The sequence below is a fragment of the Lampetra planeri genome, chromosome 27 (assembly GCF_965212315.1).
Source record: "Lampetra planeri chromosome 27, kcLamPlan1.2.h2, whole genome shotgun sequence".
In the NCBI taxonomy this organism is placed as follows: Eukaryota; Metazoa; Chordata; class Hyperoartia; order Petromyzontiformes; family Petromyzontidae; genus Lampetra; species Lampetra planeri.
In genome coordinates, this window is record NC_136133.1 from 7,237,963 (window position 1) to 7,262,328 (window position 24,366).

Sequence of the window (24,366 nt, forward strand, 5' to 3'; positions counted from 1 at the left end):
GCAGGTAACCAACACACCATTAATCCAGTCGTAACATTGCAGCAACAACACAAATATTCTCTCTCTTGCAACAACCACATCGCACATAGCACCTCGCAGCACAATACACCAAAAAAATATATATATTTTTCAATTAAGCCCATCGCACAAGGTAACCCACGAGATGATACAGCGCAAGATACCCGACGCTCCCGAGTTAATAATTAACTTCGCCATCAATATAACAACTCCACACCGCAGCGCACACACACAATTTAACACTCAGCAAGCACAGCATACTCTCCGTCCATTCTCAACACACGTACACACTTTAATTGACACCGAGCAACAAGCAGATAGCGCGTTCATCGTTATTACACACACATACCCACAGTCCGAACCGCGCTCCGCACAATCGAGTCATGAGAGAAAACAAAATCGCCCCCACCCGGCCCTCGAAAGATGGGTGAGGTGTGTGTAAAGGCCGGTTGCGTATCGTTACGACCCGCCCGGGGCTGCAGCAAGAAGAGGACGGCAGGGCGGCAACTTGAGTCGTCTCGCAGAACTCGTTCGGTGACTTGACTGCTCCGTTGTCACGCACCCGAGCCAGGACGGGAGAGCTCCCGCCCCAGCAGCTGTAGCGTCGTCGTCCTCTCCTCGCAGCTCCCCCTCGCAAAACAGCAGCTCACAGCAGGCTGCTCTCCCCGCGGCACCTCCAGATGGCAGCGCAAGGCTGCCTCTCCGCCGCGATGTTGAAGATGGCGGCGTCTCCCCGCCGCGGTGAAGACAAGATGGCGGCTTCCCGCCGTTTCTCCCCTGCCACGCCCAAGATGGCGTCTTCGTGCCGCGTGGCAGATGGCGCTGGCAGCGCAGGCAAGGCGTCGGCCTGCAGACCACCATCGGCTCTCCCCACTGCCGTCGTCGGCGTGGTGAGCTCACACGGTTTCGCCAGCACGATTTTCCAGGTCTCCAGCTGCGCCATCTGTCTCAATCGTAAGTCGGATGATGTAGCAGATGATGGCACAGGAATATTCTTTCTTCCGAGCCGTCTTGACAAGCCGTTTCACTTCTGACACCAGTGTAATAAAAGACTTGACCACGATCTCTGGCTCAGTGTCCTTTATTTGGTCCGTACTGCATTCCCACACGGCTGTCTCTCTTATTCTCTCAGTGCTGGTTCCGATGTCACTCCAGTCACCATCAGCAGCCCCGCTGCTGTTCTTTGTTGCTCTTGCAGCCCCACAGCAGCTCCGCTGCTGTTACTCACTCTCAGCCCCCTTGGCTGTAATCGCTGCTGCTCTTCTCGCTCTTGCTTACTCCGCAGCGCTCTGACAGACTCGTGCTGTCTCTCTCTCTTCGTCGCTCCTGCGACTCTCTGCAGCCACACCGCTGCCTCTAACACACAGCCTTCCTGGCTGTACTCTTCTCTCTCTTCGTCGCTCCTGCGACTCTCTGCAGCCACACCGCTGCCTCTAACACACAGCCTTCCTGGCTGTACTCTGGGGTCGGCTCCCGCTCGCCAGCGGTGCCCCCCTCCTCTCATTCGCCCTCGTGGCCTCACCCTTTTCCATTCACAACCCGACTGACTTCTCTTTCCGGTTTACCCGCTTAAGGACCCCAACCTTTAACCCACGTCACCTGGCTCCGCCTCCTCGTGACGTCACATCCGGAAGGTCGCTTTCGCCCGCATTACACGTCCATGACCAATTGTTAGAAGCGACCTGGCCATAATGATACCTCAACAAAGTGGCTTATCAAGTGGAAATTTGGAGCATCCAAATACACTAAAAGCATTTTGATTCTCAATGTAGAGGCACAATCGGAGGACCCAGAGAAAAATTCATGCAACCACGAGGAGAATATACGGGCGTCACATTTAAATGTTCATATATATACACGTATGTACATATCCACAAACACGCATACTTATATATATACACTTCTATACTTAAGGTAGTGTTTTTGACCAAAGTTGTTTTTGGTTACACCAAGAAAAAAACTCGCGAAAAGCAATTTCTATGAAGCAATATACGTGAATTATAACGTCTAATTTTGCATCGAAATATTTACATTTAGAAAAGCTGCAGCTCCTACAGACTCACAAGCTGATGGAACGTGCCAGCACCAATGGATGTCATTTGACTCAGGTCCAGACCTCAGTGTGCCAGTGTCGGCTGCACTCAATGGTGCACAAGCTCAGATAACAAAAATAAACTCAACACAACACGCACCCACACAGCACTTAATGGGAAATATATAATGGCGACGGCCCTTCTGCATTGCACGTAAATGTATGTGCGTGCAACATCGAGTTTCAGATATTGTTTTTTACTTGAATGCAGTGTCATTGGAAAATGTGTAAGGTTATATTCTTGGTTCTTTCGCTAAAGTCACGTAGAAGGGAAATAATAAAATAATATACATATTTATTTCCCTTCTACGTGACTTTACCGAAAGAACCAAGAATATGAATCCCTGCAGTCACGAAAGCTTTAAATAAAAATGTGTAAGGTTGTTTACGGATATTCAGTTAAGATTCAGCTCTGTGTATTTAATTTTGTCATTCCCTTAGTCTGTTCAGACTAAAGTTAGATCATTAACGCACTCTTCAACATTGGTCAGAGACACCCATTTATCCCCACCCCCCCGACCAGCGTGGTTAAATATGGTCAAATACACCCCATGACTGGAACGACATGGGAAGGCCTATATCCATCACTGATTCGAAAAAATACTTTTAATAATTCATTTTATTTTTGTTTACACAACGCCAATCTGCTCACATATTTTATGGGTGAATAAAATTTAGCCATTGGTTTTTGGAGGACATTCATTCTGTTGGAGCCGTCATACAACAGTAGAGAGCGAGTGTCTGAGGTTCCTGCGCTCTAAGGGATTTGCGTCTCTCCCCGGGGGGGTATTTGACCGCTTGGTGAATCTGCACCGCCTGTATCTGAATCAGAACCAGCTGAAGATCATTCTCAAGGGTGCGTGTAACAAACGTAGCCAGTACTGCAAGCAATGATCACTGCATTGTCGATGGACAACAGGATAGAGATGACGCTCAGCACGAGTAGAGTTCAGTTTATAAACCAACAACCTTCAAGTGTCTACCAGTAAGCCTACCTTATCGCCTTTACCAGTGTTGAGGAGAGAAATACGTGGTGCGCTCAGTTAAGCGGGTGAAACGGAGGGCAAACAGGTGTGCGCGTCGCAACATGAGGTTTGCACTTACAAACCGATAGTAGTTATTTGTTAAGTGGAGAAGCAGGTGCAACTGAGGTCAAACAAATGTGCATGTTGCAACATGAGGTTTGCACAGACAAACCGCCAGTAATTAAGGAAAGAAGCAGGTGCAACCGAGGTCGAACAGCTGCTACGCTGTGACCGGAGGTTGGCACCTAGGAGACGGGAGATGAGGGGTGATGATAAGAGACTAATAGGACAAGTGGTGCCAGCCTGGCGGCAGGTTAAATGGAAGCACGTGAGGACTCGGGATGAGCAGGGGGATTAAAGCGTGAGTGTGTGTGAGCGAGGGGGGTGGTTGCAGGGAACCAAGAGTGAAGAAATCTCGCAGCTGCGATGACGCCAAGCAAGACGGTCATCCCTCCAACAGCTCCAGTTGCCGGGGCTCCGAGCGCCCGCTCCGACGACGTGCTTCGGTCGGCTCAAGAATGTGTGGTGAGTCCAGCCCAGCCGCCTCCTCCGCAGAGCTGGCTGGACATCACCAGTCACCTGGGGAGATTCTTGTCAGCCGCCGCTCATCTCTTCGAGCAGATGACTGCGTCGACTTTCAATGGATTCCAAGACACGCTTCCCGCCGCTGTGACTGGGGCGCTGGACCTTCTTACCATTTTGGTGGCTGCAGCCACGCTCCACTCATACTCCATTTCGGGCGATCGGTCCGTGCTGCAGCAGCAGCTGCCGACTTCCAAGGTTGAAGATGCCCCTAAGTTCCGACGGCATCCACTGGTGCGTCAGTTCACTGCTGCAGGAGGAGATTTGACGGCTTGTACAGTGATTGCGTTCGGTCTTTGAGAAAGTACGTGCAGCTAAGTTGAAATTCAAACCTCGGAAATGTATTTTGCTTCAGACATCGGTTAAATACTTGGGCAATATAGTTAGCACAGCCGGTGTTGCCACGGATCCGGAGAAAACCGCGTGCGTGCTCACATGGCAGGTGCCCAAAATTGTGGCGGAAGTCTGCAGTTTCATCGGATTTGTTTCATACTACCTGCGTTTTGTCAGGGATTTTGGCCGTGAGGGTGGTCAGTGGTTTACCAATGTAAACCACTGCACACCCTCACGGCTAAGGGCCAGAAATATCAGTGGGATAAGGCTGAGAAGGATTCCTTCATCGCTCCCCACGCTGCCCTTGCCGATGCCCCTCCTCTCGCATATCCCGATTTGACCAGGCCATTCATATTGAATACGTACGCCAGCAATATGGGCATCGGGGCAGTCCTTTCCCAGCTTGTCGAGGGCACAGAAAAGGTTGTGGCTTACGGCAGTCGAGTCCTATCTCCTGCTGAACAGCGCTATTGTGTCACATTCAGAGAGTTACTAGCCATGTTCCATTTCATCCAGCTATATAGTCCATATTTGTACGGAAGGGACTTTGTCGTCCGCACAGACCATGCGGCCCTCCCTCCAGTACTCCATGCGCATCAACCAGCCGTCCGGCCAGTTGTCCAGATGGCTCGAAATCCTACAGGGATTTTCATTCACAGTGGTGCACAGAAAAGCACTCGGCACGTCAACGCTGACGCGTTGTTCCGCTTACCGCCCCATGTTGCGTGCACGTGTGCCTCGGGGGCATTGAGATGTAATCCCTTGCAAGACGGTGCACCCGCGGTGCTTGTGACAGCCGGCACAATGCAGGAGGAAGACGCTCAGTCGCCACGCGATCCTGTCTTGAATCTCGACCATGATGCGTGGGCTATGCTAGAGGTTGATGACACCTCACTCTTGACATTGCGCCATCGTGCTTATTGTGGGCCATGCCCCGCGGGACGCCCATCCGTTGTGCTGCACGAGGGACTCCTCATGCGGTGGGAAGGGGAGTCCCAGCGTTATTCCTTGGTCGTACCTATGGTCCTTAGGGGAAAACTTACTAAAGCCATACACGATAAATTGGTGCATCTGGGTGTTCACAAAACGTTGGAGATGTTGAAAAAGAACTGTTACTGGCCCGGCATTAAAACAATGTACTGCACTCCTTCTGATTAAAGGTTGTGCCGATTGTGCGTGTCGGAAATCCCCTGCCCAGTGCCCGCAGATCCCGTCACAGTCCATTGTTGTGTCACGGGTGAATGAATTGGTGGCCCTTGACATTTTGGGGCCCTTTCTGGTCTCCCAGAGAGGACACAAGTACCTCCACGTTGAGGTTAAATATCTGATCCGTTGGCCTATGGCATGGCCTCTGGCTGACCAACTGACTGCTTCTATAACCGATGCCTTTTTATATGGCTATGTTCTTGATAAGTGTTCACGGACGGAAAGATGTGGACCATTTTTCACACCCGACCGAAATCATCTCTACCCGCGGAGACGGTCTTGCCACACGCACTCGCTCGCAACGCGTCACGTTTCGTTAATAGGAAGGACTTTTCACGCCTTCACATTATGTTTGTTACTGTTATTGTTGCCCTCCCACTGTCACTGCTTACAATTGTGTTGTTGTTAGGGATCGATCACACACATACGTGCACGCTTGCATAGATTTGACAGCCGGGACAGCTGCATTTGTATTCATGGGGGGGAGGGAGCGATGTAGAGGAGAAAAATACGCGGTGCGCACAGTTAAGCAGGTGCAACGGAGGGAAAACAGGTGTGCGCGTTACAACATGAGGTTTGCACCGACATACCGATAATAGTTAAGGGTCCCGAATAAATGGGAGTCAAAATCGTAATTAATTTATTCATTTTGGCTACTCCGACCCACCGCACACATAAACGCCGCGACCCACCTGGCACGGATCATTCTGTTGTCATGTCGTCCAAGCACAGCAAATACACTCCATGCTCGGGTATGGGCTGGATCATAAGTCTTATCCAAAGCTACTCAAACTGCCTACACGACTTAAGTCCTTTATTTGTCATAACGGTATGCATAATACAGTGAAACTGCTCTCTTGTCTTCATCATTATGTGTGACCTATAAATGTCTGCAGCCAGGATCGATCGATGTCAATCATATTACCTGCCGATATTTAACAGATGAGACTTGAATTCCTCCTGTTTGATAATACTTATTTTGTCCGTATGCATCTGTGCAAATAGGTTTTTTTTGTGTTTAAGTATAGTCCCCACATACGGTTCGTATCAATGCGGATAAGAGGTGCGGCGACCCATTACTCTGTAGAGTAACATTGGTATAAACGCTTGTTACAATATGAACAGAGCATTGAAAACGCGTACTATTTTATGTACTCTTTAGAATCAGAATCAGAAACGGTTTTAATCGCCATGTAAGTTTGCACAGACAAGGAATTCACTATGGCGGGACGGTGCATACATTAAACAAGTAGGAATCTTAACTTATATAAAAGGTATCCACTCTAACTATACTAACGTTACAAAGTATAAGTAATACTAAAGGGCTAAAATCTTTAAAATTATGAATAAGTAGACCTTATAAAATGCGAAATGTAAAATGTTAATTAGCCGTATTAAACAATCGTAAAATACAAAAATACAAATAAGATTACACGTTGTAAGTATGGAAAGGTGTAATTATGTAGATAAAATGTTATAGTAAGTGTAGCAGTCATTTTAAGTGTAAAAGTCATTTTAAGCCCTTGGCCTTGTTGAGGAGGCCAACAGCGGATGGGAAAAAACTGTTTTTATGACGTGAGGTTTTGGTCTTGATGGACCGCAGCCTTCTGCCGGAGGGGAGTAGCTGGAACAGAGAGTATCCAGGGTGCGAGGAATCGTCCGCAATCTTCCTCGCTCGCCTCAGGGTCCTCAAAGTGTGCAGGTCCTCAAGGGTTGGTAGATTACAGCCAATCACCTTCTCAGCAGTGCGGATGATATGCTGCAGTCTGCTCTTGTCCTTGGCAGTGGCAGCAGCGTACCAGACGGTGATGGAGGAGGTGAGGATGGACTCAATGATGGCTGTATAGAAGCACACCATCATTGTCTTTGGCAGATTACATTTCTTCAGCTGCCGTAGGAAGTACATTCTCTGTTGAGCTCTCTTGATAAGGGAGCTGATGTTCAGTTCCCACTTGAGGTCCTGGGAAAGAATAGTGCCCAGGAAGCGGAAGGACTCAACATTGGTGACTGGGCAGTCGCACAGAGGGATGGGGGTGAGTGGGGCTGAATTCTTCCTGAAGTCCACAACCATCTCCACGGTCTTAAGAGCATTATGCTCCAGGTTGTTCTGGCTACACCAGGTCACCAGGTTGTCAGCTTTCCTCCTATAGTCAGACTCATCCCCATCAGAGATTAGCCCAATGAGGGTGGTGTCGTCCGCAAACTTCAAGAGTTTGACGGACTGGTGACTGGAGGTGCAGCTGTTGGTGTACAGGGTGAATAGCAGAGGGGAAAGGACGCAGCCCTGAGGAGATACAAATTGCGTTCACAAATCCTTCACTGAGAAACACGATGATTGACAGCGGTATAGTTTAACAAGACAACACTTGCCACCATCCTTCAAACCAATTGGTGAAAGAGAGCAGAGTTTTTGTTTACATTGTAATATAATGTTTATGCGAGAGCCGGGGGCCTATGGGACCCCGGGGTCCCGCTATACGGTTCATATCCCCTTCAGGGTGACCGAGCCCCGCCCCCGACCACGCACCTCCTCTCGATCTCTCCCAGCCTTGTTCGGTTACTCTGCACACTCACCTCGTGTGACCCTTCCTTCCCCTGTCACCACGACCATCCCCCAAGCCCACTAGGCCACGTACTGTCCTTACACATATATTAAACTATAGCTTGATTATGAATACTCTAATAACCTACAATGATGCGGTTTACAATGCCTTTTTTGAGGCTATTCATTGTATAATTTAAGTTGTAACGAGGTGGTATTTGCCATATCGTTGTTTCCGTATTCGACGTTCTAACATCAGCGATAAGGAGACAAAAGAAATGCAAGGAAAACGTTTCAATGAGAGCAGGTTGGAGTGTTTTTGTAAAGATGAACTGCACAATGAAACGTAACATTCCCACGTGTCTACAACTCGAGATGTTGATCCGTGTGAACCACCTATAGTAGATGGTGCAGAAGCACTGTTGGCTTGTCCAGGATATAGCGCAAGATGGAATAATAAACTAATTACGATGGCCAATGTACATTGACCATGGTCAATAACTATAGCTGAGTGGCAGCCAGGGTAGAGAACTCACCCGGACGCGCGTCCACTGTGGAGATGGAGTAATGAGAGCAGCTCGTGTGCAGGTGCGAGGTGGAATAATTCATTGCCTGGTCGTGACTACGACGTAGAATGGATTGATCATGGTTTTTGATGATTACATATACACGTATTGACGTGAAAATAATGTTATATGAAGTAGGTAATAGCGTATTGAAATCTATATGCTCAAGGGAGACCTCGTAAATAATGTAATCAATAATCCAATAGATTGACTAATAAGTGAAATTTAGACGCAAATACAGTGAGCAGTATTAGCGGCGTATATACAGGACATTTCAACAAAGCACTTTTAAAATAAATTGGGGTAAAACATTTTAAGGGGAATCTTCAGTAAGAGGCAACTCGTGTAAATGTTGGACCACACGCGACACCGCTCGCGTGCAAGGGGAGGCCGTTGTGAGCCGCCTCTAAACCGTCGCCCGTCCCTCGCAGTGTTCGTGCTCAGGGATATTTATGTACTGCCATGAGAGAAGCCTCGCGTCTGTGCCTGCGGGAATCCCCACCACTGCGCAGTATCTGTATTTGCACGTCAATCAGATCACGAAGCTCGAGCCCGGGGTGTTTTACCACCTGACGGCACTGGTGGAGACACATGCACATTTTTCATATTTACACAAAAGATGACGTTACATTGTTTTTTGGACATCGTTTACTTGAATATGTGTGCTTTTAAAAAGTTATTATATTTTGGTACTGGCAAAGGAGGTCTAATGATGTATTGCTCACCCCGAGCCCTCATTACTTTGATATAGTGCATTGTCTTTGAGCTGTACGCCTTTTGGCGTCCTCTGGTCGAGCACCACCAATTGGGTCGAGGCTCAAAAGAAAGCCGTCCCTGGTGTGGACCAATCAGTTTCAAGAACAAAGCATATATTATCATATTGTATTATTTATTTGCATTTTGACTGCAAGTAGTGTGGTTAATGCTGACATGAATGCTTGTAAAAAGGTTTCAATTTTATTGCCAGAAAAAAGGGGGAAAACCCTAGTATTATATTTTGGTACTGGCAAAGGAGGTCTAATGATGAGGAATTGAGTTTGCTTGAGTTAATACATCTCTGTGAAAGCGAATCAGGGTGTGAGAGGCATCAATGCGAATGGATGGTGTCCAATGCACATTGACCATTGTCGATAACTATAGCGGAGTAGCAGGCAAGGGAGATAACGCACCCCGAAGGACTTACACCATGGAGATGGAGTAATGACAGCGGCTCGTGTGCAGGTGCGAGGTGGATTAATACATCGCATGGTCGTGACTATGGTTTGCAGTGGATCTTTTTTATTACGCACTATATGTATTGATAAAGTTGATACTAAGTAGGTGAGTGCATATGGTTAATGGTTTCTGCGCAGTGAAGAACTCGCGTCTTTCCCTGTGGGGGTGTTTGACAAACTGACCCAGCTCACCCATTTGGCTCTGAACACCAACCACCTGAAGATCGTTCCCAGGGGCGCGTTTTACAAACAGAGCCAGCACTGCCAGGAACAGTCTCTGCTTTGTCGCTGTGCACCGGGATAGAGACGACGCTCGGCACGAGTGGGGTTCAGTTTGTAAAGTTACCGCGTTATTTGACATTCACAGTCATCGTCATCATCGTCATGGTGCCTTCTTGTGCTACGAGTTAGCCTGCAGTGTCACTGAGCAGTAAGGTGAGCATCTGCCTTCGTACATCAGTGAATATTTCATGAAGTGAATTGTGTGAATAATTAGAGGTGATATTGAGCGTTTATTGAAACTCACGCGTGCTGCGCAGGCTTAGTTCGTGCAGCAACAACAGAACAACGCAACAAAATCACCACAACATCGAAACAACGCAACACAACAAAAACGACGACATGACAAAAGAACCACACAACACCAGAACAGAGCAAAACAAGAGCAACCACTCAGAACAACAACTACCCAAACCGCACCAACAACGCAAACTTTTCTCAAACAGGACTTGCCCACAAATCCCATTGTAGCAGCATCCTACTGAAGACAGAGCCTCTTGACTCGATGAGGCACCCATGGACAGGCGAATGCCGGAATTAATTCCACTGATCGAAACACCCCAGCGGGGAGGGCTTGAGTTCATCACTGAGCACGAATCGCAGATCAGCAGCCTCCGCATCTTGCTATAGAGCAGCCTCTACAAGAGAGCGTCGCTCTTCACACGGCAGTGGAGTCCAACACGGGTCCCTAGGTCGCGTTAGCGGCGTTGTGTTCACCTCACATCTCGGCACCTCGCTCCATGCCGTGCCCACTGTCTGCGGTGCAGTACAACGACCCTCACGGTGTTCAGAGCTCGTCTCGCATTCCCTCTTGAACATTTTTACTCGATCAGTAGTGTAGCGATTAGCGCGCTGCCCTACGAACCTGGCGGACCGGGTTCGATTACCTATCATGGCCAACACCAGTGACGATTATCTTAACCGGTCCTGGGCCTCCCCTAGGTCGACTCAGCCTCAAATGAGTACCTGGTATGATGTGTAAATATCGTCGTTAGGGAGACAAAGGAGGCTTTGTGCCACCCACCCCCTCGTGTGCCGTGCCGGCCTTCATAGGTGCTCGCTAAGAGCACTTTCCGCAACAGTCTTTTAAGGTTATACGGGAATCTTTGTCTTTGTTGTGGTGTGGTTGTTATTTTTGTGTTTGTTGCCGCACTAACATACACCCGCACAGCACATGCTAGTTTCTGTAAACGATAAATTCCAGCACTAATAATTTTCAACATTCACTCGTTTAATCTTCACGAATGTTCACTTAAACTGCAGACTAACCTTTAGCGCTAAAGGACACCATGACGACGGTGATGATAACGATGACTGTGGATTTCAATAACGCGGTAGCTTTATAAACTGAATGCTACTCGTGTCCGAGCGTCATCTCTATCCCTATTCCCAGCGACAAAGCAGAGACCGTGCCTGGCAGTGCTGGCTCAGCTTGTCAAATGCGCCCCTGGGAACGCCCTTCAGCTGGTTGTTGTACAGAGTCAGTTCAGTGAGCTGGGTCAGTTTGTCAAACACCCCAGTGGGGAGAGACGCGAGTTCCTCACTGCGAAGCAACCTCAGACACTCGCTCTCTGCTGTTTTGAAAGACTCTAGCAGAGTGAATGTTAAAACGACTCCAAAGAGCATTGTTTACTTCTAGATTTGAAGCTTTCGTGACGACGTTTCGGAGGCAACACAAGCTTCCGTCTTCAGGTGGAACCGTCACAGCACGATTGCTGTATCAAGTAAAGAGAAATTCCAAGAGACCCGACCTTGTATATATACTGGTTGAGGGGGGATGAGCCAGAGTAGGCCCCTGGACAGGAGTTTTTTTACAAGGTCGGGTCTCTTAGAATTTCTCTTTACTTGATACAGCAATCGTGCTGTGACGGTTCCACCTGAAGACGGAGGCTTGTGTTGCCTCCGAAACGTCGTTATTTTTTTATTTATTTTTTTATTTTACTTTTATTAGCATTGTTTACCTTTATTGCACAACATCAAGCTTGTGAACAGATTAGTGTTGTTAAAAAAATATCAAATACATTATTCAACGTCCCATGTCTATCCACTGCGCGATGAAGCGACCATATTTCACCACTCTGGTGGGGGGGGGGGGGAAGAGTGGGACCCCACAACAATTATAATTATTGAACAACTAAGAGTGGACTACTTTTCTCGCATTAGTTGAATAGACTAAGAAAATTATTCAATGAAATACTGTACACAGGGCTGGAAATGAAGTGAAAATCCACAAATAACGCGAGGCATTCGTCAAACGCACTGCCTTAGAGGGAAAATAAATATATGAAACGTAGCGGGCACGTGCATATACGAGACATGAAGAAGGGCCATCGCCTGAAATGTCATCCATGATATATTTCCCGTTTTGGCAGCGTCTGTGTGTGTTGTGTTAAGTTTGTTTTGTTATCTGTGCTTGTAGACCAGTGCTTGCCAAGGCGTATCCACAAATAATTTTTAAAGTTACACGAGGCGTCGTCGAGTCGACTTGGGCTGTGACTTCAGCAACACATTCAGACCGAATGAATGCAGCGCCTGACCTAGCTGGTGAGTCTACGGGAGGTTTTCCTCGGTGATAACACATTTTGCGGAGTTGCCCGCAGGCGTACGAAAGTTGCCGACACTGACTCACTTAGGTCTGGACCTAAACCAGTTGAAGAGCATTGCCTGGAGACTGGGTCGCTCTTCCCATCGTGTGCTGTTCACACGTGGCTCGAGCCGAACTCGGACATAGCGCTCAGCGTGTTCAATGCCCCGGATCAGTTGACAATGTCACCATCGAGGAGTAACAGATTAAGGTGCAGCCCTGCCAGGTTCACGCCACTGATATCGGAAGGGCCTCCACTGGAGGGAGCTTTAGAGAGCTCCTCTGGAGGGTCTTTACGCGATTCTTCCACGATGGGCTGGTGCAGGTCAGCTGGTTCATTCTATACACTTTGGGCTGCGGGTTGGCGCATTAACTCCCTGCCTGCCTCCCCAACTGTCTGAAAATGTGTGGTCACGTGGAGCGCGTGAAAGTGAAATATCATGGACAGAGTCGAGCAACGCCGTGCACTTCCTATTGGCACAGTTGGTTGGACAGAAGTTCAACATACATACATTGTAAACTAACATTGCACTTGCTGAGTCTCCAAGCCAAGTTGTTGAAGTTTATCTGGGTCGTCTCCGCACGTGAATCATAGCGTTGTTCGCAAATGATGCTGGGTAATGTTGAGCTAAGAATTGTGAATCTAACACAATGTGGTGGGCGGGAGTGCTGGTGCAGTGGGTAGCGCAATCGGTTATAAATTGGGTGACATCATCCCAAACCCCCCAGACGACACAAACCCACAGTTACCAACGTGGTGAAGTATAGCTAACAGAACCCCCATGTCGCTACCACATATGACCAGCACTTCGTGGGAAGGCTTTTATCTTGCAGTGGATTGACAAGTGGCTAAATTATCATTCATTATTATGAGCAGGAAAGCGCGGAACTTCTACGGCTACAGCATGGCGGATATGTACAGAGACTGACGATTTCACACACTGAGTGATTTCAAGCGGAAATATGTATTTTTCATACTCTTCTACCTACGTGACTTTACCGAAAGAACCAACGAGTATGGATTCCTGCAGTCACGAAATCTTCAAATCAACATTTTTCATATATACAGTATGCTGAAAATAAGTGAACACGTTCCTTCGGAGTGGGCAGGTAGGAACTTGGTTGGACAGCGCATTCGTGCACGACAGACAAATATGCACGACAGACAGACAAATATTCCCTGGTGGGCAGTGTGGAACCTGTTGTTCCTACCTGTATAAAAGATAACTTGACTTGAGGTCACCAGGCAGCCAGCCAGGTAGCCAAACCTCTATCGGCCCCTCCCCCTTGCTTAGGCCCCTCCCCTTACCCCCCCCCCTCCCTTAGGCCCCTCCCGTTACCCCCCCCCCTCCCTCAGGCCCCTCCGCTGACCCCCCCTTCCTCAGGCCTTTCCGCTGACCCCCCCTCCCTTAGGCACCTCCCCTGACCACCTCCCCATATCCTTAGGCCCCTCCCCTGACCACCCCCTCCATATCCATAGGCCCCTCCCCTGACCACCCTTCGCTTATGCCCCTCCCCTGACCACCCCCCCCCCCCAAATCCTTAGGCCCCTCCCCTGACCCCCCCCTTTGGCCCCTCTCCTGACTCCCCCCTTCCTTAGGCCCCTCCCCTGACCCTCCTCCCTTAGGCACCTCCCCTCTCCGTACCCGGCAGTAGGTCTCCACCAATCAAAGAGCTGTTTATAATATATATATTTATACAGGTAGGAACAATGTTCCACACTGCCCACCAGGGATTTAGTGTCTGTCTGTCTGACTGTCTGTCTGTCGTGCATAAATAAATATATAATACACACAGCTCTTTGATTGGTGGAGACCTACTGCCGGGTACGGAGAGGAGAGGTGCCTATTGGAGTAGGGTCAGGGGAGGGGCCTAAGGAAGGGGGGAGTCAGGAGAGGGGCCTGAGGGGGGAGGAGGGTCAGCGGAGGGGCCTGAGGGAGGGGATGTCAGGGGAGGGGCCTAAGGGGGGGGGGGGGTCAGGGGAGGGGCCTAAGGGGGTGGGGTCAGGGGAGGGGCCTAAGGATATGGGGGTGGTCAGGGGAGGGGCTTAAGGTAAGGGGGGTCAGGGGAGGGGCCTAAAGAAGGGGGGGTAAGGGGAGGGGCTGATAGTTAAGGGGGCTGGCTACCTGGCTGGCTGCCAGCGTGGTGGAGATGTAGCTCAGTGGGAGAGCGCACGCTTTGCATGTGTGAGGCCCTGGGTTCAATCCCCGGCATCTCCATGTCAGATGCTTTTATTTAAATATTTTTCTAACAAAGTTTGAATTCCAAAATCAATTGGCTGTGTCAATGTCCCTGTAATAGGGGTGCACATGAACTCTCGTAAATATTACCCTCTATGAACGATACCTTCGGATGAATTTGTGTTGATATCAGGAACTTGCTATTTCTATTTACTGGCGATGCACACAGTGATCAAATGGTTTACTTAAACATTTGTAGATGAAAGCAAGTGCTTAAAAGTATCCAGAACACTTTTATTTCCGAATTAAAGATTTCCAAGAATAAATTAATTAGGACAGCATTATAGTATCCATCCACATGTATTCTTGTTATTTCTTTTGTTTCAAATAAATACATTTTGCTTGGACTCTGTGCAGACTCGATGTGTCCAGGGCCCAAGGCCAACAGGAGAGTGAGTGGGGTGACACGGGAGAGGAAGAAGCTGATGACGAAGTTTCACCCCGTACCGAGGTGGAACTGCGCCCCGGTAGAACCAGAATGGAGATGTAGCTCAGTGGTCGAGTGCACGCTTCGCATGTGTGAGGCCCCGGGGTCAATCCCCGGCATCTCCATGTTGGATCTGGAATCCATGTTGGAAGTTTATTTATTTATTTATGTTTCCAACAAAGGTTGATTTTCAAAATCAATTGGCTGTGTCCATGTCCATGTAATCGGGGTGCACATGAACTCTCGTAAACACATTCCTGCGGAGGGAGCTGGAAGGAACGTTGGTTTGCTCGGTCAATGGCCAGGGTCAACGGCGGCGTGATGTATTTCGCAAATATGGCCAACTGTGAGGTTGGGCACAAGCCGGCGTGAGTAGGTTAAACGTTGAGTTTTATAAGGGCACCACGGGGTGACCAGCCCTTCCCCACCCTCCCACACCCTCCCCCACCCAGCTCCTCCCCACCCTCCCCTCTCCACCCAGCCACACCCCTCCCATTTTTGGATTCGCGACGACGTTTCACCCCGTACCGAGGTGGAACTGCGCCCATGTACAAGCACCATGGGGATGTAGCTCAGTGGTAGAGCGCACGCTTCGCATGTGTGAGGCCCCGGGTTCAATCCCCGGCATCTCCACGAGGTGATATTTTGCCAGTGGACAATTTTACTCGAAGGAATATGCGTGGCCTGCACAAAACGTCTGCTTGTTTTCATTCGTTATAGTTGCTGAGCGTAAATCCAGAAGACCAACATGTCATACGGTCAGCAATGAACAGCACTACAATCAAAGTTGTAGTACATAAGAGTTAACATGTTTATGGCATTCATATTATAGATTTTTTCGGTCAAGTCATGTAGAAAGGAAATAATAAAATAATAAAAATATCAAACAATAAAAATATCACGACGTTTCGACTGCAACACAAGCAATCGTCATCAAGTGTGAAATCAAAATATTTATAGAAATTAGCAAGATAATTAGAATTGAACCCGTAGGATGGACTTCCAAATTTGAGCAGTGCGTGGAGGAAGCCGAGAGAAAAGTGTTGTGACCTGCCGAGTGGTGGTCGAACGGAGTGGGTGAGAAGAAAATCAGTCTGGAGTCCTCATGGCTGAAGGATAACTCAACGAGTGGAATTATACAAGTAGGAACAACAGTTTCACACTGCCCACCAGGGATTATTTGTCTGTCGTGCATCGCCCCTCCCGAACATGTACGTTCAGGGATTGGTTGAAGTGCATCACGTGACCGCGAGCTTTCTGTCGTGCACGAATGTGCTGTCCAACCAAGTTCCTACCTGCCCACTCCGAAGGAACGTGTTGCACGACAGACAGTCAGACAGACAAATAATCCCTGGTGGACAGTGTGGAACATATTGCACCTACCTGTATAATCATTAACGATTGTATCTCTATTACAATACATTTTGTCGATAGAAGTATTAACAAGAACAAAACAACGTACCCAATTATTTTGCAGTAAATACTAGTAAAAAAAAGTTAGAGAGACAAACACGCGACCAGGACTGATACAAGAGGATGAAACTAAACTCCAGGAAACACGCCGAGGAGGCTGCACGCTCTCCACACTGCGACTGGGCTGAATGGACGCGCGATCTTTCGTTCTGTTTGTCGGATAGAACAGGAGACAGATCCGCTCCAGACTTGTTTACTTGTTTTTCTGTAAGTCCGTTACAGACAGACACACGAACAAGCGTATTATTAGTAATATTATGGATACAGAACCATTGCCATTTGTTGAAATTTGGAAAACATTAACCGGTTTTGACTTCATTGGGTCTCATCAGTAAGTTGCATGTCTGTACGCGAACAAGAGTGTGTGCTTGGATGAAAGAATGTATGACAGCCTGTGGAATCTCATGGAGCTTTCATTTCAAAATAACCAGCTGCAGGCTCTACCCGCTGGGCTGTTTGACCGCCTGGTGAATCTGAAGACTCTGCATGTGGACTATAACAAACTGCAGGCGATACCGCCCACTCTGTTTGACAGATTGACTGAACTGACACATCTGGAGCTGGACACTAACCAACTGAAGTCCCTGCCGCCTGGGATCTTTGACAAACTGGGCAAGCTGACGAAACTGGAGCTGCACCATAACCAGCTGACGACCGTTCCCGCTGGGATGTTTGGCTGCCTAGTGAAATTGCAGAAGCGGTATTTGCAGGGGAACTAGCTGAGTGAGAGCCGTTCCGGACAGATACGATTTTCAGGGAATAGACCAGCGAGAGTAATAAGTAGCATGATACTTCAGAGTCGCCAAGTCAATGTGAATACCACTAATTTAACTCATCCAGAAAAGTCTTACCCAGTTTCAGGACTGTGCTAAGGATGGTCCCACATTGGGGCGTGTGGTAACTCCATTGTGAATGCGTGTTTGACACGTTGGAAGAAACCCTGGAGAAAACCCACCGCGCATACCATGCAGGGAATGACACTCAGCAGTCCGTGCAAATAGGTTCACGAGCCCTCTGGTTGTACTGCTACCACGTGGCCATCTCCAATGTTGCTAACTTAGTTCTGACTGTATATCAGCTCATGGAGAAAGTCATTGACTGAGACGGTAAGTGGATGGTGCGTGTTGTCACCGCACTGTCCATGTCCATTATGCACTTCGTCGTGTAAACCAAAGAAAGGCAAAGAGAATGATTCACGTGGTGCTTGTGTTGTTGCTGGCGAATGTCGCTTCATGTTCATGTCAGGCAAGGCCCCTTTGTCCATTTGTATCCCACGTTCAGCCATGTCAGTCATCTGCCTATGGAGGCAGCTAGAATTCCTGGTTTCCTTCTTTACACCAAAGGATTATTTAACTCTGAACAACCATTCCTACTGCTATGCAAAGCACGCATTCGGCCGCGGTTGAACCGTGGTGTCAAATAAACAGTTGAGCACCCAGTGCCTCCCTCTCGAAAGAATGCAACATAAAGCAGTCAGGTTGACTGATAATATAATACAATACTCACTTATCCAATCACTCCCTAACCTGCAGCCAGTCACCTCCTTATCACTCTTCTGTCGCCACGATCAGAATTACTGCGCTTCTGCTGCAGTCTGGAATTATCTTCCGAAATTTGAAAGCACATGGAGCTATGCACTTTTAAATATAAATTGAAAACTGGTTTCGTTAAAACTGCTTTTTGCGTTTAGCTTGTTGTCCTTCCCCAGCACCTCCGAGTCCCACAGTTGGTTACGTACGGTGCAAAAAAAGTTCAACATACATACTTTTTTCAAGAACTCCACTCATTCGTTCCTCCCCCATGTTCAGTTCTCAGTCTGTTAGATGGACTATTTCGTCGCATCCGTACGTTGTCCATCACACGCAGAGCTACTTGTGCACAGCAGCGGGTATACGCAGATGACAACAAGAACAAACATTTTGACTTAAATAAACAACATAGGTGATGAAATCAACTTCGTCCATTTCGTTACCCCCCCCCACCCCCTTAGTGATTCTTTAACAATACAGTTTGTTGTACATTTGTTGTCACTCAAACATTCCATAGTGATGCATTCCATTGCACATTTATTCAATTATCTTTACGTAAAATTACGTTTTAGATTTAAGTAAAAAACGGCTGCCCACAAGGGGGAAGCCAAAGAGCCGCATTCGGCTCCGGATTCGCAGGCTGCCGACCCCTGCCACACACACAATGTAACGCACGTGTAAGGGGCCATCCATAAATGACGTCACGCGATTTTGGCCGATTTTTGACCCCCCCCCCCTCCCCCCTCGTCACACGGCGTCACAAAAAGTCAGATCTCCCTCTAATATGACGTCACAAAGATCTGCCCCCCCCCCCCCCCGCCAAACCGTATTTCCATTTTGAAAATTTAACATGCTTCAAATAATTTTAAACTAAAACTATTGTCATTGTAGTGCGTATTTAATGTGGCGCTGCACTTTGATGTTGTAGGAGAAAACATGTATTAAAAAAGAGGCGTTGGAAATCTGAAATTTATCATAAAATTCACTTGAAATTATTCAACGTCTAACTAAAACTGCAGATGTTCAGAAAATTATATTGAAATTCTCTAATAATTATAAAATATTAAAAGTTATTATGACTAGGAAAAAAATACTTGAAACTTTGTAGTAGAACGAAGCAAAATGGAGAGTACAATTATAACAATCACATATTCATTTCATTGAATGAAAAGCCCTGGTAGAATTATTAGAATCAAAATGTTTCATAACAATCAAAATCAAAACTTTGTTTTACTACATTTATGATTCTCCATTCTCCCATGGATCGATAATGAAAATGAATCAAAATTAGTGCCGTTATAACAAATATATTTAATTTATATTGATTTAAAGTTGTGCTTTTTGATGTGACGTCACATTTCTCAAACCCCCCCTCCCCCCCTCGTCACACATCGTCACAAATGTCTGACCCCCATCCCCCCCCTCGGTGCATTTATGGACGGCCCCTAAGCGCTATATGTATAGCCCCGAGGTCCCCTACAGGGGGCCCCTCTTATATTCTCAGCGTGGCCGGGCTCCGTTCTCGGCCACACAAACGATAACGTGACATTCTTTTTTTTTAGGACATCGTTTTGAGGAATATTCGTGTCTTCAAAAAGTATAGGTTTGACAATGAAAATGGAGGTAATTTTATCTGACAGACGTTTATAATTGTAAACAGATTGTTTTCGATCACGTGGTAATTAATAACGCGGTTATCTTTGAAATTTAATTAAGTGGATTTATCTGACACTTCTCTCTTTGATAGTCATTGAGGTATCTTAAAATCATAGATGTCTTTGCATGTAAATGAAATCATTTTAACTGGCAGATCTCGACGGAATTTAACTGGCATCATGTTAACTGTTAATTTTCAAATGAAGTAAGTCTAAGTTGTATTAGATCAGAAGTCTTAATGATAGAGAATGCAGGTTGTGTCATTCCCCATGTCTGCATGAGAGAAAATGGCTCTAGTTAAAAACTTTACGTAAATGGATGTCGCTTTCATTAACAACATATTTCCATGAGAGTGGTGAGAGTTCGCTTTGGGCAAAGAGCATGGAGGTCACTACTAAACTGACGTCTCTAGAAGTGAAGAGGCCACTTTTAACTGACAGGTCACTCGAATTTTCATAATCCATGAGTTCCCGTTCGGGTGTTTGACAATCTAATATAAAAAAATACATGTTCATCAAGGTTAATTTAACGAACACATCTGTACTCAAGTCAAGGCACTTATATTTACGTCAAATGCGGATGAAAATTAAAGGAAGTTGCTTAAGCTAATATATCTATGGAAGTGAAATGGAAGTCGTTATGATTGTGGATGGAGATTAGTACAAAATACAGATAACTATGACAGTAAATAGAGACCGGTGAAACTAAAACGTCGTCTATGAAAGTGATTGAAGGTCGCATTAAATAATCTCGTTTTAAATTATGTCGCTTTCATTAACATATCTGTATATCTATATTAGTACCCGCTGGGGTGTTTGACAGTCTGACCCAAGTAACTATTCTGGCTCTGAGTGGCAACCGACTGCACACCCTTCCGGAGGGACTGTTTAACGGTCTGGTGAATCTGCATAGCCTGTATCTGAATCAGAACCAACTGAAGAGCATTTCCAGGAGCGCAACTGGCGGTGGAGTTGGAGCCACCTGCACGAGAATCAGGCGACGGATATGGAGGGCATCAACCATCGTCTCCATGAAATAACCAGAGACCCAATGGGTCGGATAGACAGAAGGCATCATCAGCCGCAGTCGAGTTTTAATGAATCACTCGCATGCTCAGGGCATCATCTGCAACCCCAACACGCAGAGCCTGTATTTGTAGAGCAATTGCATTTCAGAGCTCAAACTCGGGGTGATTGACATTCGGATAGGGGAGACGCGAGTCTCTGGGGCTCCGTTAAATCCACTGGAATATTGTCACAAGAGTCCTCCACCGAAGCGCAGATCAATGATTCCAGCTCGCTCCACGACATCGCATCCCACACCCCCTTTTTAACATCGCAACACCGCAATCCACGCACGGTTTCTTGAGCCACAGCCTGGATGGTGAACTGTTCATCTTACAAGTTTCAACGTAACATAGTACCAGTCAGTAACATGACGTGAACAACATAGCTAAAGCACAATTATTTAAAGGAAGCCCGGGAGTGTAGCGGCTAGCGCTCTGCTCTACAAAAACAGCGATTCCGAGTCCTGTGCCTCTCCTAGGTCTACTTAGCCCTCAAATAATTTAGTTATGTCTGGACCTACTGTCCACCAGTTGAAGAGCATTGCAGGGAGATGAGTTTGCTTTTTGCATCGTGTGTTATATTCATGGAGGTGTGTGCACCTAGCCTGGTACAAGCACTGCATCGATTTTAGGGGTTTCATCAAACTTCACTCTGCTGAAGTAGAGATTATCATCACTCGCTTCTGATGATCGCCGTTGCTGACGATCAAACCCATGTCACCGTGTGAATAGCGTAGTGCGCTAACCATCGGGCCACCAATCCTCGCTTTCTCTGAGGCAAGAAAAAAACAACGTTCCACATATGTTCATATTTAAACTACTGCTTCGACTACTTTATCATCCATCACCATCAGGAGGAGGCTGTGAGAAATACGCGGAGGCTGATAGAGAGGCGAGGAGAATGAGAGCTCTGCACAGGGCTCAGTCCAATGCGTATTGTACAGCCATATTTGAGTGAGTCTCTTGAGGTTGTCAAAGGCGCTCCTTGGAATGCTCTTCAGCTGCCCCGATTGCTTTGTACTGCGTTCTGTTTACACTGTAATAATGCAAGTCACGCGTGCAGAGCTTCACGTGTGATGGCATATGCGCTTACTTAGCAAAACGTGACGTCAAACAGGTGAGGAGTAGACACGACAGACATCGGTGCGGCTGGGGATCAGTGGAATCAGTGATAGTTCATAGCGGTGACGATGCAGACAAGGACTGTGACAGAATCATTCTCGTTTAATCCACATTTCCTCTCCCTCATACACACGCATTACCACCCCAGTAATGATGCTTACTCAATGTTCCAGGTACAGCGCTCAGTTAAAGCTGAGTCGACCGAGGTGATGCCCATGCCCGGTTCAAATATTCGAGAAGGATACTGGACACGGTCAATAATATAAGTTTAAAGTTCTGATTCCCGATATAGGAATGTGGAAATCCCATAGCTGCCCGCAGGGGTGTTTCACAGTGATTTACCTAATTCTGTGTGACAATCGAATCCATGGCGGATTCGATCGGCTGGTTAGTCTAAAGGAACTAAAGTTGTATACCAACCAGTTGACAGCTCTGCCCACTGTTGTTCGTCTCAATCTGACCCAACTTACGCGAGTAGCGCTGCAAAATCACAGCTCGAGACCGTTCCACAGGTCCAGGTTTTACCCATGAGCCCGTGCAGTCCGTGCGAACGATGCACACTTAAGGAGATTGTGACGTCATTGTTTAGCCAAGGAAAAGTCGTGGATTTACACAGCCGGGTCATTTTATTGTGGATCGTCGGTCCATTGGTCAAAGTGAACCTTCGTCAAAGCCCGTAAGTGTTATCAAACCTTATAATTCGGACTCTACTATAGTACACGAGTCTCAGGAACTTGCCACCAGCTCAGCAGTTCCAGCCGTAGCCATCAGCTCCTCGTGTTCTCTCCAGTGTCGGCAATCGCTGAACGTGGAACATCACCTCACGAATCACTAAGAATGGTTAAGTGTGGAAACATATTCCGTCTGATGGCATCATGAAGTCAGAAGACGAGTTACGAAGAATTAAACATAGAAAACCTACTCGAGGAAATTCATGCATATTGATGCACCTGTAGATATTAATGTATATCGATTTTCTACTTCGGCATCCAAACTAAATGTAATGTTACTGACGGAAATGCGTTGCTTTGTTACACTGAGCATAAAAGTCAAGTCATTGCTGTAAACCTATTTCACGTGAAATATAACGAACGTGTAGGTTTCATCGTCTGATTTCATTTGCACCAAGCTGATATTCCAGCGTCGGCTCTACCAGCAGGGATGATTGAAAATTCCCAATCGATCCTTCATATCATGACCTGGCATAGATATTACAATGGGAATAAACTGAAGGAAAACCGCAATGGATTAATATTTCTATTACGCATTCTTAATTGATTCAAAACGGCTCGAATATATGAAGTATGAAAACAAATGCTCGTGGAATATGAGACTGGAAGTTGGGTTATACTGAACCCCAATCAAGGAACATGCTGGTGAATTTCCACATCCATGTATTTGTCTGGATATCGGCTGATGGTCGTTCTCGACGGGGTGTTTGACCGCCTGGTGAATCTGCAGAAGCTGTGGTTGTTTGGGAACCAACTGTCGGCTCTCCCTGCCGGGGTGTTTGACAAACTGACTCAACTGACTGTCTTGAGTCTGCACACCAACCAACTACAGGCTCTACCCGCCAGGGTGTTTGACCGCCTCGTGAATCTGAAGGAGCTGTACTTGTGTAGTGACTAACTTAGAGACGTCAGTTCTATCATTAACACCGAGCACACTTTATACAGTACACACCCTACACTGTTACACACTCTGCTGTCTCTCGGTTCTATGCAACTCTACACTGGTCGCTAGCCAACACACAACTCAACATGTCTGACACTGACGGCACTGAACTAAGAAAGCCAACTATCGTCTAGCAGCGCAATATCAAGTGATGACAACAGCGATGAAGGCGGCAGGTGGCGGTGAACCGCCGGTTGAAGGCCGCCCAATCTCCTCCTGCAGCCACAAATTATTTTACAAAGCGCAGGCGCTTCCTCAGTGCCAGCACCTCCGACTGTAGTTTTGGTGGGAAGTTTGTAATGGCGGGAACACCGTCCCGCTCGCCTGTCAAAATAGCGGCCGTGCTCGTGGGCTGTTTCCTGCGCGTGGGACGTATCAGCGGCGGAGTAGTCACCCCGCGGCTCCGGCCCACCAACTCGTTCACCCGGCTCATCTAGTTCAAACTCAGCGACGAGCAGTGCCGCAGAGGACAGTAAGTCAGCAATGCGCCGGCTACACACCTGTCTGTCTCGTCCCAATGCGGGCGGCATGCGAGGTCGTGCTCCTGGCGTTGGTCCGCCGGCCGAGCTCCCTTGTGCTCCATCTCTGGGGCCGCCTCTCCCAGGGATGTCTGAGGGATCACCCCCTCTTCGTCTTCTTCCTCTGAAAAAGCCCTGGTGGGTTGTCTCCATCTAGTAAACATTTTCTTACTCTAAAGTTATCACCTAGCTAGAAAGCATTGGCACTACTGGCACCAGA

At 47.4% G+C, this 24,366-nt stretch overlaps 1 protein-coding gene and 3 non-coding genes across 4 annotated transcripts in view; all 4 read left to right on the forward strand.

Annotated features, from left to right (window-relative positions):
- Positions 1-24,065, forward strand: part of LOC144727908 (uncharacterized) — a 37,047-nt gene extending 12,982 nt beyond the window's left edge. Inside the window, exons 3-8 of the mRNA XM_078607046.1 lie at positions 8,773-8,917; positions 9,741-9,818; positions 16,961-17,251; positions 22,329-22,391; positions 23,382-23,572; positions 23,965-24,065. Of these exons, the coding sequence (XP_078463172.1) occupies positions 8,773-8,917; positions 9,741-9,818; positions 16,961-17,251; positions 22,329-22,391; positions 23,382-23,572; positions 23,965-24,065 (869 nt within the window). The remainder of the gene's footprint in view (positions 1-8,772; positions 8,918-9,740; positions 9,819-16,960; positions 17,252-22,328; positions 22,392-23,381; positions 23,573-23,964) is intronic.
- TRNAA-UGC (transfer RNA alanine (anticodon UGC)) lies at positions 14,589-14,660 on the forward strand. The gene has a single exon. It is a non-coding gene; the product is annotated as a tRNA-Ala (tRNA).
- TRNAA-CGC (transfer RNA alanine (anticodon CGC)) lies at positions 15,162-15,233 on the forward strand. The gene has a single exon. It is a non-coding gene; the product is annotated as a tRNA-Ala (tRNA).
- TRNAA-CGC (transfer RNA alanine (anticodon CGC)) lies at positions 15,670-15,741 on the forward strand. Its single transcript has one exon. It is a non-coding gene; the product is annotated as a tRNA-Ala (tRNA).
- Positions 24,066-24,366: the final 301 nt, after the last annotated feature.